The sequence below is a fragment of the Mytilus californianus genome, unplaced genomic scaffold (assembly GCF_021869535.1).
Source record: "Mytilus californianus isolate M0D057914Y unplaced genomic scaffold, xbMytCali1.0.p SCAF_18, whole genome shotgun sequence".
Lineage (NCBI taxonomy): Eukaryota > Metazoa > Mollusca > Bivalvia > Mytilida > Mytilidae > Mytilus > Mytilus californianus.
The window spans coordinates 1,006,217-1,022,273 of record NW_026262666.1 but is presented as its reverse complement, the minus strand read 5'-3'; the positions used below and the strand labels follow the sequence as shown (position 1 = coordinate 1,022,273).

General features: G+C 32.7%; 1 protein-coding gene and 1 long non-coding RNA gene across 3 annotated transcripts in view; one reads left to right on the top strand and one right to left on the bottom strand.

Moving 5' to 3' along the window:
- On the top strand, positions 1-1,654 carry LOC127726551 (uncharacterized). The gene is made up of 2 exons (XR_007993569.1): positions 1-727; positions 1,051-1,654. It is a non-coding gene; the product is annotated as an uncharacterized LOC127726551 (long non-coding RNA).
- Positions 1,655-2,635: 981 nt separating this feature from the next.
- LOC127726529 (uncharacterized) overlaps positions 2,636-16,057 on the bottom strand; it is a 31,997-nt gene continuing 18,575 nt past the window's right edge. Inside the window, exons 1-2 of one of the 2 annotated variants that reach the window (XM_052233908.1) lie at positions 7,505-7,549; positions 2,636-5,438 (exon numbers count right to left, since the gene is read on the bottom strand). In XM_052233908.1, the coding sequence (XP_052089868.1) occupies positions 3,761-5,434 (1,674 nt within the window). In that variant the 5' untranslated portion in view covers positions 5,435-5,438; positions 7,505-7,549 and the 3' untranslated portion in view covers positions 2,636-3,760. Of the gene's footprint in view, positions 5,439-7,504; positions 7,550-16,057 lie in introns of those variants that run through there. The other variant, XM_052233907.1, reaches the window with a different exon arrangement.

Here is a 16,057-nt window from a genome sequence, read left to right as displayed (position 1 = left end):
TGAAATCACATATTTTACAATGATACTAGTGAGTAGATTTACAAAACTACGTAAATGAGCTACACCTAGTCAGCCAAAACATATCAAAAGACTAATAACAGGATTACTCAAAACTACATTACATTTTTATACGACCGCAAAAAAATTTTTGTGGTCGTATATTGGTATGACGTTGGCGTCGTCGTCGTCCGAAGACACATTAGTTTTCGCACTCTAACTTTAGTTTAAGTGAATGGATCTCAATGAAATTTTACCATAAGGTTCAATACCACAAAAGGAAGGTGGGGATTGATTTTGGGGGTTATGGTACCCACAGTTAAGGAATTAGGGGCCAAAAATAAGCCAAAAATAAGCATTTTTGTAACTTCCAGACATAACTTGTGTGTAAGTGTATGGATCTCTCTGACATTGTATCACAAGGTTCCATATCACAAAGGGAATGCTGGGATTGACTTTGGGGGTGATTGCCTTCAAATTTTAGGAATTAGGGGCCAAAAAGGGGCAAAAAACAAGCATTTTTCTAGTTTCAGGACAATAACTTGTGTGTAAGTGTATGGATCTCTCTGACATTGTATCACAAAGGGAATGCTGGGATTGATTTTGGGGGTAATTGCCTCCAAATTTTAGGAATTAGGGGCCAAAAAGGGGCAAAAAACAAGCATTTTTCTAGTTTCATGACAATAACTTGTGTGTAAGTGTAAGGATCTTTATGAAATTGTACTACAAGGTTCCATATCACAAAGGGAAAGCTGAAATTGAGTTTGGGGGTAATTGCCCAAAAAGTTTAGGAATAAGGGGCCAAAAAGGGGCCAAAAATAAGCATTTTTCTAGTTTCCAGACAATAACTTGTGTTCAAATGTATGGATCTCTCTGAAATTGTACTGCAAGGTACCATACCACAAAGGGAAGGCTGGGATTGATTTTGGAGGTAATTCCCTCAAAATTTGAGTAATTAGGGGCCATAAAAGGGCAAAAAAACAAGCATTTTTCTAGTTTCAGGACAATAACTTGTGTGTTAGTGTATGGATCTTTATGAAATTGTACTGCAAGGTTCCATATCACAAAGGGAAAGCTGGGTTTGAGTTTGGGGGTAATTGCCCTAAATGATTAGGAATTTGGGGCCAAAAAGGGGCCTAAAAACAAGCATTTTTCTAGTTTCCAGACAATAACTTGTGTTCAAGTGTATGGATCTCTCTGAAATTATACTGCAAGGTACCATACCACAAAGGGAAAGCTGGGATTGAGTTTGACGGTGATGAATCATAAGGGGGTTCAAAAAATTGGGGGGGATTTTTTTTTCATTTTTTTTCTTTAAAATTTTCCATTTTAAATTGGTTATTTCTGATTTATATATAAAAGCAAATAATAATTATATGGTTTGAATAGGTAAATTAAAAATTCTTAGACCACTTTCATTCTGTGTGAGAAACCTATGCTGTGTCAAATATTTAATTACAATCCAAATTCAGTGCTGTATCAAGCTTGAATGTTGTGTCCATACTTGCCCCAACTGTTCAGGGTTCGACCTCTGCGGTCGTATCAAGCTGCGCCCCAGCGGAGCATTTTATTTAAAAAATCAGATTTTCTAAGTCATTTCTTTAGGAAAAATAGTTTTAATAAGTTGTGATTTAAATAAAAAAAAAAAAAAATTTTATCTATAGGGCTCTCTTCTTGTATCATTTTCAATGAAATACATTAAAACATAAAATTTCAATAGGTAAATTAAACAAAATTTGATATTTTTCAAATATTGAATAAGGCTTTTCATTATTATGCGTATTAAATTAAACCAGACATCTAGTCCTAATGATTCCTGATAGACAAAGTATTATGTGCACTTCAGATTTATGTTTGTTTTTTCTTTATTCCCGTAACACACCAGATATCTAACTTTTACTCTTCTTTGATACTGGCTGAATTTGAAAATAGTCACTGTAGATCTCATTTGTTATTACTATAAAGCAATGTATGATAATTATGTACATATGATAGAATAAATGCATGTTTTAAATTTTCCTTTCAAAAGTAATTGAAGTAATTAATTACATTTGCCAAGTAATTGGAAAGTAATTAATTACATTGTCAAAAAAAGTCAAATGTAATGTGTATTTTAATTGAAGATTTTGTAATTGTAATTGAATGTAATTAATTACTTTCAAAGTAATTGACCCCATGTCTGGACGGGAAGCATAAGTACAGAGCCACATCAAATGTATATCACCAAATTTTAAGGACCGAACGTGACCTATTCCCGAATATGACTGTTTTGCTGAGTCTGAATTCGCATTGCTATTAGACGTGTTTCGGTATTTGTACATCCAACATTCATGTATTTAGTTATGATGTTTTATTTGTAATTCTGATTGGATATTGTTTTATGTCTTATCGTTTGTGGTTTTAATTCTATTTTTATTTTCTATTTGTAAAAGTAAAGATAATTAATCAACTAGTTCATTTGTATGATCTTTGGTTTAAAGCAACTTTATGCACAGGATTTATTTGTTTTTTACATAGTTTGATTTAGAAGAAAAACCTATTTGGTTAGAAAATACAATTCATTACACCATTACTAACACAATTCTATATTAATATTCTTGTAATTGTTAGAAAATACATCAAATAACACCATTACAAACTTTATTCCGATTTTATATCCATTTTTTAAAAATTTACCTGTGACGTCACTTTTTGTGGCGTTGATACATTCGTGTGACGCTCAGTTCATAATTCTATTATGCTGTATTTGTGTATTGTCTTAAATTAATTTTAGGTGTTCGTTGTTATTTTGTTGTTTACATGTCGAAATGTACTTTTATATTATTTATTTGTACTGTATTCCTGTCACGTAATGTTGTCATTTTAACGGTATTTTTAACATTGCCATATAAGCGGGAGGTTTGGCTAGGCATAAAACCAGGTCCAACCCACCATTTTTTCTTAAAATGTCCTGTACCATGTCAGGAATATGGCAGTTATTATCAAATAGTTCGTTTCTATGTATGTTGCATTGGAGTTTGTTTTTGTTGCACTTCAGTGTTTCTGTTGTTCCGTTGTTTTCTTCTTATAATTGATGTGTTTCCCTCGGTTTTACTTTGTAATCCGGATTTACTTTCTCTCAATCTATTTATGACTTTTGAACAGCGGTATACTACTGTTGCCTTTATTTATCTACAGGTTAATTTTCGTTGTCAAGTCCGTATCTCAGATACTGTAAGCAATATATCAACTATATAGTGGGTGTATGTAATGATTGCAAGTTTAACATGCTCACGACTGTCTGGTTTCATATGACCTTGACCTCATTATTATGATCTTATTTTTGTGGTTTGTCTATTTCGCAGATACTACTAGTTCAACATTTATAAGGAATAAAACCTTCATATTACAGACTTTCAACACAAATGTAATCATGATAAGTAAAGAAGGCGAGACATTTCAGCTTGTAAACTCTTGTTTTCTTTATCGTTAGAAAAAAGTGGATCTTAAACGAGGAGATATACAATTGTGTTATTCAAGGTATTTTATATTGTCCTATACATCTTTATTTTAAATTGTAAGTTTGGTGCTTATTTTTTTAATAATTATTATAGAAAAGAAAGGATATAGGGTGTCCACCCATGACACAAAATCCGTTTATTTACAGCATATTTATCTTTTTATCCTATCTTGATCTTTTTATGGCATTTTGCTTTTCAAACACATTTATAAAAGGTACCATTTTGTTAACCTTTGTACTTAAAATATCAAATATCACAGCGAATCACTTAACTTCATACAAAAATGTAGTATGGTCGCGATTTGCAACTAACAATTTGTTTGCAGATCGGTCATAGTGCAGAACTTGCGGTAAGTGGAGTCCATCTTCACTTGATAAAAGTTGTCTGTAGCGTTGTCCATCAGGAGAGATGACAACCACATTGCTAGAACTGCATCCCACTACAAACACGTTACCATCATTGTCTACAGAGATACCGAGTGGATACTCCAGAACACTGGTATCACAGAACGTCCACATAATGCTACCATGGGAATCACAACAGGTTACACTGTCATATTTAGGGTTCGTGTGGAACAGTTTGTCACCGAATGTTGTAACGTACGCAAAGTTTGAGAGTTTGGTATTGGTAACATTGGTAATGGATTCATCGCTAAGACTAATCATCTGTAGTCCTTTCTGCCTAGCACAATAAATCAAATGCCCATCTTTGTATGCTGCACCATCAATGTCTGAATGAACTTCCATTGATTTTATCAGCTTTTTGTTCTTTGCGTCGATTATGTTTATTGAATTTGAAACTCTATTCGTAACAGCAATACAATCATCCCCAACAAATACCACATCAAACGCAGAAACGATATTATTCATTTTAAAATCAATCGATCCGTCAGTTTTTAATACTCGTATTTCACCTTTTGGCACTGATAATACAATTCTACCACCAGGGAGCAAAGAACAACCTCGGATATCTGACATCTCTGTGTTCATACGTTTATGTAACGTCAGAGTCAGGTTATTAATATTTTGAATCGGAAGAGTTACCGTAATCTGGGCTTGTTTTTGTTTCCGGTTCTGAAGGGACAAACTGCATGGATTAGAACTGACATTAATTTTTCCAAACTTTTGTAAGCTGGCTGTGATTTGTTGTAAAGACTTGTTAAATTGGCATGAAATATTGGCTTGGTTTGTGGCGTCACTTTCATTAATGGATTGAATAAAATTTTCGTTGCCGGCAACATCTTTTTCGAAGTGTTTTATGGCCAAAAAGGTTTGCAGTTCGGATGCATGCTGTTTAATATTAGTAATGTTTTCTTTGAATTCTGTAATCTCTATGTCCTTAGTTTTTAGAACAGTCAATACTTCCTGTATTTTGCCATTCTCTTTTTGTTCAATTGCCTTTAATTCTTTTATCAAATCATCTTGCAATCCATCAAGATGACGATTTATCTTTGTCCTTGTTTGTTTTATTTCTTCTTCAATTTCTCTTTTCTGTTTTTCTAACGATGTTAAATTATCTTTTCGATTAGTTTTTATTCGTTTAATATTCTCAGCGACTTCCAAAAGGGCTTGTTCGATTTCATAAAAGGCGTTGGAAGTTTTGACGTTCTTTATGAGTTCATTAATGTCGGTTAAACCTTTACAATCTGTATGAGATTTCACACATTTCATACAACATGGACAATCGTGATTTCTACAGAAAAGCTCGTATTTCTCATTATGTATTTTGCAGACCGTTGCGATTTCTATGACTTGGGTTGGTATCTTTTTGTATTCGGCGGTGGAAACAGTTTCGTGGTTTCTTGATGACTTGGAAATCCTATGATGTTCCTTACAATCTTCACATAGTCCTTCGTCACATTCGGAACACCAGACTACTGATGGCTTGGTAACCTGACGATAATCACAGACACCACAATTACCCCAATTGCTGGCCATGTTTCTGCAACATATATGCAACACATATTACAAGATCATGTATTTTTTTTTTTAATTTTGGATCATTTTTGTAGTTAAGTGTGCCGTCCATTATCGCAGAACTAGTATACATTATTGTTTAGGGGCCAGATAAGGCCCACCCGGATGCGTAATTTGCTCGCTGTATTGAAGACCCATTGGTGGCCTTGGTCTGTTTTCTGCTCTTTGGTCGGGTTGTTGTCTCTTTGACATATTCCTCGTTTCCATTCTCAATTTTGTCAATACATAAAATGTTATTTGAAAATCAATTTTAGTGAACATTCACCCATATTAGGACGATGTTAAAAGCATATTAAGTTAAACCTTAAATCTGAAAAATTAAACTGAATTCAAAAGAAATAAAAGTCATTTTGCTAAACGTTTTTCATACAAAATATTCTTCGTAATGCCACCAAAAATGAGCAAAACCTATTCTCTATAGTCAGCTATAAAAAGTTTTGATTGTAATTGGGAAAAGCACATACATCTAGGCGAGTTTAGATATATGTTCGTGAGCACTCAACCATCCCCCTTATCTGAGACAGTGGTGCAACTGCATATGCATTTAAAGAACAAATTGTAAGAATCAGATGGACAGTGCATGCACGACTCGTCAGCAACACGACGGGTGCCACATGTGGAGCAGGATCTGCTTATCATTCCGGAGCACCTGAGATCACCCCCAGTTTTTAATGGGGTTCGTGTTGCTTAGTCTTTAGTTTTCTATGTTGTGTCATCTGTACTATTATTTGTCTGTTTGTCTTTTTATTTTTGTCCATGGCGGTGTCAGTTTGTTTTCGATCTATGAGTTTGACTGTCCCTCTGGTATCTTTCGTCCCTCTTTTACAATCATTCTCATGAAATCTATAAACATAACATTACAATCATTATCCCGAAATCTATAGACATAACGAAGAAAGTTCGTCCTTAGGGACTAAATGTGTGACAATTTGTGAAATTAATTATCGCAGTTTGTGTTGGTCGTAATTACGGACCAAGTGAGTTATAAGAGTTCTCCCAATAATATGTTTTTAATTCGATATCAAAAATTTTCAAAATCGTTATCATGAATTGTGTTATACGGGATATATAAACTATAATTCGTTATCACGAATTAATAAGGAACATCGGGAATTATAAATCGATTAAATTCTTTATCACAATTTAGAGAACATCTGTGATATTAATTGATTCGACAATTACAAAAATCTGTGAAATATAATTTCTACTGATTCGATCGGCTTAACGATTTTAATCCATGAGAACGACTTTAATCTGAAATAAATAGTTACAATTCGTTGTAATTAATCATACCAATTGTGATCTCGATTTTTTATTCGTGGTAGCGAATTTAATCCGTGATGACGAATTTGATCCGCGACAACGACTTCAATAACTAATTTCTCCGATTCGTTATCACAAATTTACTCCATGATTACGAAATTTCAAAATTCGTAGTATGTTATGTAATATTCTATTGCAGTGTTTATATATCAGTAAACAAAAAAATAATCAATAGTTATCAAAGGTAACAGGATTATAATTTAATACGCCAGACGCGCTTTTCGTCTACATAAGACTCACCAGTGACGCTCAGATCGAAATAGTTATAAAGCCAAACAAGTACAAAGTTGAAGAGCATTGAGGACCCAAAATTCCAAAAAGTTGTGCCAAATACGGCTAAGGTAATCTATTTCTGGGATAAGAAAATCCTTAGTTTTTCGAAAAATTAAAAGTTTTGTAACAGGAAATTTATAAAAATGACCATATAATTGATATTCATGTCAACACCGAAGTGCTGACTACTGGGCTGGTGATACCCTCGGGTGAGAGAATAAAACCAGAACCGTACTTTATAGGTAAAAATGATAAAACCATCCAACATGTTCAAACATATCTTGTGGAAGACACAAATCGAAAGTTGATAAAAAAAAAAGTAAATTTAGTAAATAGACTCAAGATAAGTGTGTGCGTGTGTGTGTGTCTGTAATTTTTTTAGTGATGTGAATTGTATATGTATTTCACAGGGAACCAATAAAAGAAAATGCGTACCTCAATTGGAATTAACGCATAGTCTCTAAGATGTCTACATAAAAGGTAGATAGTCACATGATCTTAATATTTGAAGTTAGAGTTCATAACCCTGCAAATACCTGAATTGTGATACTCTTAAAGACTTTATAAAGTGAACACATACAAAAAAATACAAACTGATTGCTTTTGGGTTTTCATTCATATATTTATGTTAACATTAATTAACAAATATAAATTTTAAATAAACGTGAATTTTATTAATATCAATTGAAAACAGAAAATCTTAAATTAATTTTCTGTAAAAAGCAACACTTGGGTGCAATTAGACATTTACAAGGGTCCGGATGGAGTTATAACATTATAGATAATGATGTTTAAAGAATAGAGAATATTTTTATAAAACCTTATAAAAGAGAACAAAAAATATGTGTCATTGGACATCCAGCCCGGCTAGCAATATCATATGTGTTATAAAAAGTGAATATTGGGGGTCAAAATTGTAATTGTGTATATAATCTAAAAAATTCACAAAACTACAAACATGTGTACAAAGTTTCAAGTTGATGTGACTAAACCTTCCATAATCTATCTCAACCGAAAATTTTAACTTGAGAATGTACTAATATCCTACTATCAGATTTGTATGTTCGGTGCCCCACTTAATATTGTGTTGATGAAGAATTCAAATATTTATGGCCTTATATAAATGTTTCTTCTACGCATTACTTTGATAAGTTCACTTTTTATTGTAAAAAGAAACTGAAATAATTAAGAATAATGACTTTATGTTTTAAGTGATCTTTTTGATACAGTACATTAAAATTTCCTTTTGTGTAAATATTGGGATATTCACTGAAATATCAGTTTATCATTGCCTTTTCTCCTTTGTAATAATGAAAAATTTTAGAAATGGAACTAGCGTAGATAATTCTTTGAAAATAAATCTGAAGAAATTATTTGTTGTATTCCTTTGACATAAACTGGAATTTTGATTAAATGTACATTGCATTATATTTTTCGATAAAAATAAATTGTGTGACCTTTAATAATTGAGTTTGTTGATTAATTTGCAGAATTTTCATTCAGTACGTACAAGTGACATACCAAATGTTGGGGTACCATCTTAAAATTGAAAAAAAATATATATCCAAATTTTAAGAAACACTTAAACGTAAGCAGTGCAAACTATCCAAAAAAAAGAGATATATGAGGGAATTTGGACCAGACCAGAGATGGGTCATTACTTTCAATGTAATTGATTTAATAACAGTTACTTTGTCAATTGTACGATTAAATTAGATGAATGATTTCACCATTTCTCAAAGTAACTAATACAATTAATGATTACACTGACAAGTAATCATGATTATATCTGATTACAATGAATTTCAAAATAACCCATTTGAATGATCTAAATAAATAAAGGTTAAAACATCATTAAAATAACATTTTGTTGGTATCAAATTACATGTACATGTATATCCATATTTCATAATATCTTTACATGCTTAAAGTAAACAAAAGTTGTTTAAAAAGTTATATATTTATTAAATATGAATTATAAAAAATTTCATTAAAGACATGCTATATTGACCATAAAAACAATAACAGTTTCCTATGGTCCCTTTTCAAAATTAACTTAAGGAATAAATGGGATGAATATATTCCCTGCCACGTGTTTTGGTTAGATGATTTTATGCTTTGTATCGATCTGATGAGTTAAACCATTTTCAACTGATTTTTATAGTTTGTTCTTATGTTGTGCTGTGACACCACTGTCCCCTTTAGGGGAAGGGTTGAGCGCACACAAACATGTTTAACCCAATCACGTACACATCCTTTATATATGTTCCTGTCCAAAATCAGGAGCCTGTAGTTCATTGGTTATCGTTGGTTCTTGTCTCTCATATTAGGTTTTCGTAAATTGTTTTGTTATAAATTAGGCCGTTACTTTTCTCAATAAAATTGTTTCATATTTTTCATGTCGGGACTTTTATAATCGACTATACGGCATGGGGTTTTCTCATTGTTGAAAGCCGTACGGTTGCCTATATTGCTTATATTTACTTCATTTGAACTTTGGTGGATAGTAGTCTCATTGGCAAACATACCACATCTCCTTATCTTTATATTAAGTATCTGAATAACAGATTTTTCAATAATTTGATAAATTATTTATCCTTATTATGCATAAAATTGTTTTTATATGTTTCTTGTAACATAATGTGTTTTGAAGTGAGTGCTGTCATCATACTGTGTCATTTTATCTGGTAGAACATTTTACAAATAAATAAATATTTTATAATTATGCCTGTGTTCAATTTATGTGTGGAAATAAGTTGTCAATTTTGAATATTCATTCCATAATACTGAAAATGAAACAGCTATATATGATAAAACGGTGTTTCTTTACACAGTTTTTGGCTGCTGGATCCCAATTATTGACACCTTAATCTGTTATGTCTATTTAGGTTGCGCACACAATTTTGTCATCGTAACGGAACTATAAATAACTGTCATACAAGTGGAAGGTTCAGCTAGCTATAAAACCAGCGTTGACCCACACGGTAGACTTTTTACAAGAATTTACGACAAAAGAGACGATTTTCGTTCAATATTTTGAATTTCCTTTTTGGATGGCTATGTTCATTTTGTCTTTGTTACGGTGTGTGTGTGTCACAACGTGCTCGCTCTGCCTGTGTCTTTAGTCGCGATTTACATGTCAATGAATGCAATTTATGATATGAAAAACTAGTGAATTATTTAGTCTGGGATTTCGTTACCTAAAATTATTTTAAACTTTGACCAATTTCTTCCATATATACAAAGATTTGTTAAGGAAGTTTGGCTGTACGTGTAGAATGTTTATGAAAAATTGGATATCACATCCTAATTTGTACGGTGATATTGTTCATAAAGCCCGTAAATTAAGATATGATCCACGTAAACCCATTGATCCTTATGATAAAACTCTTAAAGGTAATCAATTTAATATAGTAGTTAAATCTTTTAATTATTGTTTTATCGGTACTAACATTGATTTCGTTTTTGAAAGATAAGAATTAACTTAAGATATATTGCTATATATATAATACTAGAGTCAATATACCATATAACCTAGCTAAACGCATATATGTGTCGTACTGACTTTTCTGCTGCGTCTGATGACTTTTAGCGCCTGGTGTAAAACAAGAAAGTTCTAGTAAATATAGATGTTTATTTCTTGAAATCAGTAATCAAAGTGACCGTTGAAAACATAAATTGTTTCCATGCGGGCGTGGTCACATGATCACTGATTTCTTAACTTTCTCCTGTTTTCACCAATCAAAAATTACCTTGTGAAGCTCCCTTGACCACAACCTATTTTCACTGGTTGGCCAATAATCAAGTCACGGGTGACAGGTGTTATTAACAATTTCACACATGAGTAATAGGAAAAGGTTGTTTAACAAAAGCCTTAATTTACATGTAAGGTACATAATCCAAAGTAAATAATTTAGCGCTTACATGTCTCTTTGTTATCCGTCTTAATTACGTAATCTAAATATTCAAGTTGTATGTCATTCTTCTTTATCAAAAATTAACATTCCAAAAATAATGTAACTTACATAAGGAGAAATTTTAGAAATAAAATAAAAATTTAAACTTCAAAATACTTTAACTCGAATTGTAAAAATTGAATAATTTTCACTTAAGTTTTGGTCTGTTATATTAAAATTTTGTCTTGGCAATTCATAATTTTACTATAACAACTCTTCCTCAACCTCACTAAGCTTTGTCCCAAAGCTTGAATTTGAAACATCATCTGAACTGATAAAATAAGAATAATAATTATATATATATACATGTACAAAGAATTAAAGTATGATAAACATAATGTAAATTTTCATATAGAGTCAATGTTTATATATCACATTTATGTGAATGTAGTTTTGTGATCTAATGCCCATAAAATACTTAAATTAAATTAAGAATCAAAAACAAAATGTATATGGTCATAATTGCAGATATTCAATAAGACACTTCCAAAATTTCAAAGGGTGTATGTTAATATATTTGTAACGGGGAGGCACTGAGGTATTGCATGTTTGCAAATATGCATTTAATTAGTATTGTCATTTTTGCAATATGAGGAGGGATATTAACACTTCACACTAAAATATGTGTGTTTTAAAATAATACTGATGCAGTTTTCCAATAATGAAAAATCAAGAAAACCAGGTGCTAGTGCAACAGAAAAGTCAAAATACCAATACATTTTCATATTAATAAGACAATATAACAATATAAAATTCAAATATAGAACATGAAAATGAACTTTTCATTTCATTGCATGCTCAATTCTTGCAAGCGCATGATCTGCAATCTCTATGGTATAATGTAATCTAGAAAAATGTTTAACATGCTAAAGATATATCTGTGTTCAAAATCCTACAAAAAGAAATAAACTAAACATTAATACGCTTTAAACTCCTCCACTTTGGCTCTCTGTAACATTTCACTGAACACTTAACTTCATCATACATAACTATAATATTGGAATGGATTCTAGTTTCTTAGGACACTCAGTTGCTAAAATAAAAAAAAAAGTGATGATTAGTCGAATGAGCACGGCCGTACTCTAGCACTACTGACAACAAAACACTGATGCATTCTGTTAGGTTTGACTTCACATCATAATTTGCCTATCAAATTTCTGAAATTAGAAAAAAAGTTAATCAAAGGGTCAAATAATTAAAGAATGGTCCACTGCGCAGATTCAAAACTGGAGTACAATCCAGATTATTTGAATGTAAGTGAGTTATTCGCCATTAAAGCTTTATCTGTGTTGTTCCAGTGAAATTTATACAGTAATTTGTTTTCACCTATGGCCTCGTAAAATATTTCTTCCGTTTTCTCCTCCTTCCTTTCCTAGTTTTCCTTGTAAAATATTCTTGTATCAAGCCCTCTCCTATATTCTGTTTTGGTTCCCATGTCGGTTTGGAACCATCTTTCCATTTTACAAGAAAATATTGTATACCTCTTGTATTCCTGTTATTTAGTAGTTTCTCAACCTCATGAAACGTATCATCAATAACATTGTTTGGTTCATCTCCATTATCACTGTCAGTTTCTGAATCTGAACTCTCATTTTCTGCAATTTGATCATCTTGATCATTATCTGCAGGTGGATTATTTTGTTCTCCAGGAGCATCATCTGGAATATGACGTTCTGGCGCTTGTGGCGGATCACGGTAGTCAGTGGGATCTACATATTGCCTAAGATTGCTCGCATTGACCATAGCTTTAAGTTCCTTTTGGTCACTGCAGCGTCTTAATTTATATGTAAAATTCGGCCCACAGTCAGTTATGTAATAAGGACCATTATATTTATCAACTAATTTTGATGAACGACCGACAGGGACTACATGTTCTTTAAGTAAAACTTTATCTCTAAGCCTAAATTCAGGAATTTTGGTATTTTTGTCGTATCGTTCTTTAATTTTTGCTTGTTTAAGCTTAATATTTTCAGCAGCCAAATCTTGGGTAATTTTGAGGTTTGAAATAATTTCCTCTAAATGGTGTTTTGCATCTTTTGACAGATTGTCTTTTGGTAAAACAGAAGCGTCAAAAGGTAAGTTCATCTCCTTGCCGAACACCATTGAGAAGGGAGAATACTCTGATGATTGAGTTGATGGAGAATTTCTAAAAGCCATTAAAATACCAGGGAGTTTATTTGGCCAATTGTTCTGGTCCTTATCACTATAAGCTCTGACTGCTTGTATCAGTGTGCTATTGGTCCTTTCCACTAATCCATTTGTCTGTGGATGGTATGAACTCGTATGATGCCTTGTAATATTCAACATTTCACACAAAGCATTCACCAAATTAGATACAAAATTTCGACCAAGATCTGTAACTAGACACTTCATTGCACCATAACGACTAATAATCTCACGAAATAAAACCTTTGCAACCTCTGAAGCTTCTTGGGTTTTCATAGGAAAGGCCTCACTCCATTTTGAAAAAGAATCTACTAAAAGCAACACATAAGAATAACCTTCATTAGTTTTACTGAGTTTCAGAAAATCCATATGCCATCTCTCAAAGGTTGTGTCAACTGGCAGAGGATTAAGAGGTGGTTTCTTACCCTTTGTATCTCTTTTAATTCTCTGACAGCGATCACATGATCGAATGTAGTTTTCAATACTTTGGTGCATTTTAGGCCAAAAGTACTTAAGACTCAAAGCATGATAAACACGTTCAATCCCAAGATGTGCACCACCTACAAAACTGTCATGGTAACTTAAAAGAGCATCCTCTCTTAGAGCTTGAGGGAGACATAATTGTTTGATCCACTTTTCACCGTTGTCAACTCTGACTCTCTTCTGAAACCACTTATACAGAACATTATTACAGATGGAGTAATCTTGAGCAGATTTTTGAACTTTTGAACTCTGATCATTGTCTGCAGGAAGAATACCCTGATTAAGAAATCTGTACATATTTCCAAAATTATGACAATTTGTTGCAACTTTGCAATAGCAGGAAGGTTTGACAATTCTGGTCTGGCAATAACGGGATCTAATGGAGCAACCATAGTGTAATCATCATAAAAGAATTCCACTTGGATACTCTCAGAAGTCTTATCATTGCCACTAGCTTCTGTTCTAGTATTCACTTCAGATACCTTTACAGCTGCGACTTCATTTTCATCGTCAGGCTGTTCAGGATATGAGCGTCTACTGAGAGCATCAGCTACTTGATTGTTACAACCTTTCCTATACTTAATCTCAAAGTTGTAATGCTGCAAATCCATTGCCCATCTTGTAAGTTTACCTGTATTTGCCTTCTGATTCATGAGATATGTCAATGCTTTGTGATCAGTATATATAGTGAATTTGCCAGTAGCAAGATAAGTGTTAAATGTTTTTACACCTTGAACTACTGCATAACACTCTTTTTCAGTTGTATTCCAAACCTGTTCAGTTTTGGATAAACTTTTACCACCAAAAGCAATGACACGTTCTTTTCTCTGACTGTCTAATTGACCTAGAACAAAACCTATAGCTGAATTTGAAGCATCACAAGTCAGCATAAAGGTTTTATTCATGTCAGGGTAAGCCAGGACAGGAGGTGTTAATAAAGCCTGTTTTAAATTGTCAAAAGCTACCTGACATTCCCTATTCCATTTAAAACTTCTTTCTCTTTCCTTCTTTAACAACCCATTTAAAGGAGTGGCAATTTTCGAATATGAATCAACAAAGCGTCGGTAATAATTGCACATTCCCAAAAATGAGCGAACCTGTTTTTGTCTCGTAGGGACAGGAAAAGTACTAATAGCTTTTGTCTTTTCAGGATCAACCTTAATACCTTCTTTTGAAATGATGTGACCTAAGTATTTCACCTCTTTTGCTGCAAACACACATTTGCTTGGTTTCAATGTGAGATTTGCATCACGAAGACGAGTGAAAACTTGTTCTAGATGCGAAAGATGCTCTTCAAAACTCCTACTAAAAACCAAAATATCATCCACATAAACTAAAACAAATTGCCAATTAAGACCACGTAAAACATTTGACATGAGCTGTTGAAAACTAATGGGAGCATTTTTAAGACCAAAAGGCATTCTGAGAAATTCATAGACACCATTGCGAGTAATAAAAGCTGATTTATGTCTGGTTTCCTCGTCCATCTCGACTTGCCAAAAACCACTGTGAAGATCGAGACAACTCAGAATTTGCGGCTGCACTTCACCAATTGTGTCAAATACGTTTTCGAGACGGGGAATTGGAAATGACGAATTTTTTGTCTGAAGATTTAATTTTCTAAAGTCCACACAAAATCTGTACTGCTGAGGCTGACCCGGTGCAGTTTTCTTTTTCACTAATATAACAGGTGAATGATACTCACTGGTTGATTCTTTGATGATGTTGTTTTTCTTCATTTCTACCAAATGTCTTTCAGTTTCTTTATGCATATGAGGAGACTGATTATAGAATCCCATTTTGACTGGTCTGGAATCCCTAAAAGTTTCAATTCTGTGCTTGTACCTGTTAGTAAAACCTAATTCAGATAAATTAGTAGCAAAAATATCTCTATAGGAAGCAAGAAATGTCTGCATTTTCTGTCTCTGTTCAGAACTTAAATCAGAAGTGCTGAAATCAAAATTAATAGGTTCCTTGACTTCCTTAGTTTGCTGTAAACTAGCAACAGATGGTATGTTATTATCTAAATCATGAATAAAATTTGAATCAATGTCTGATACAGAAGCTAGCACTTTTGTTGCGGGAATGTGTATTTCTTGATTTGTAGGATTCATCAATCTTATGACCGCTCTTTTCTTAATAATTTTGACCAAACATTTAGCACTCGTAAGATTGGAATCCACTAAATTACTTACTGGTTCCAAAAGAACTATTTCTCCTGAATTTCTTTTAGAAATTTTTACACCAACATTCATTTCACAAAATGGAGAAATAGTGACAGGGTAATACGTTCTAGCAAGTCCAGTACTAGTAGTCTGTATCATACATACTTTAGGAATATCTGCATTTTCTTTATCTGGTACCTGTAAAACACTTTTAGAAA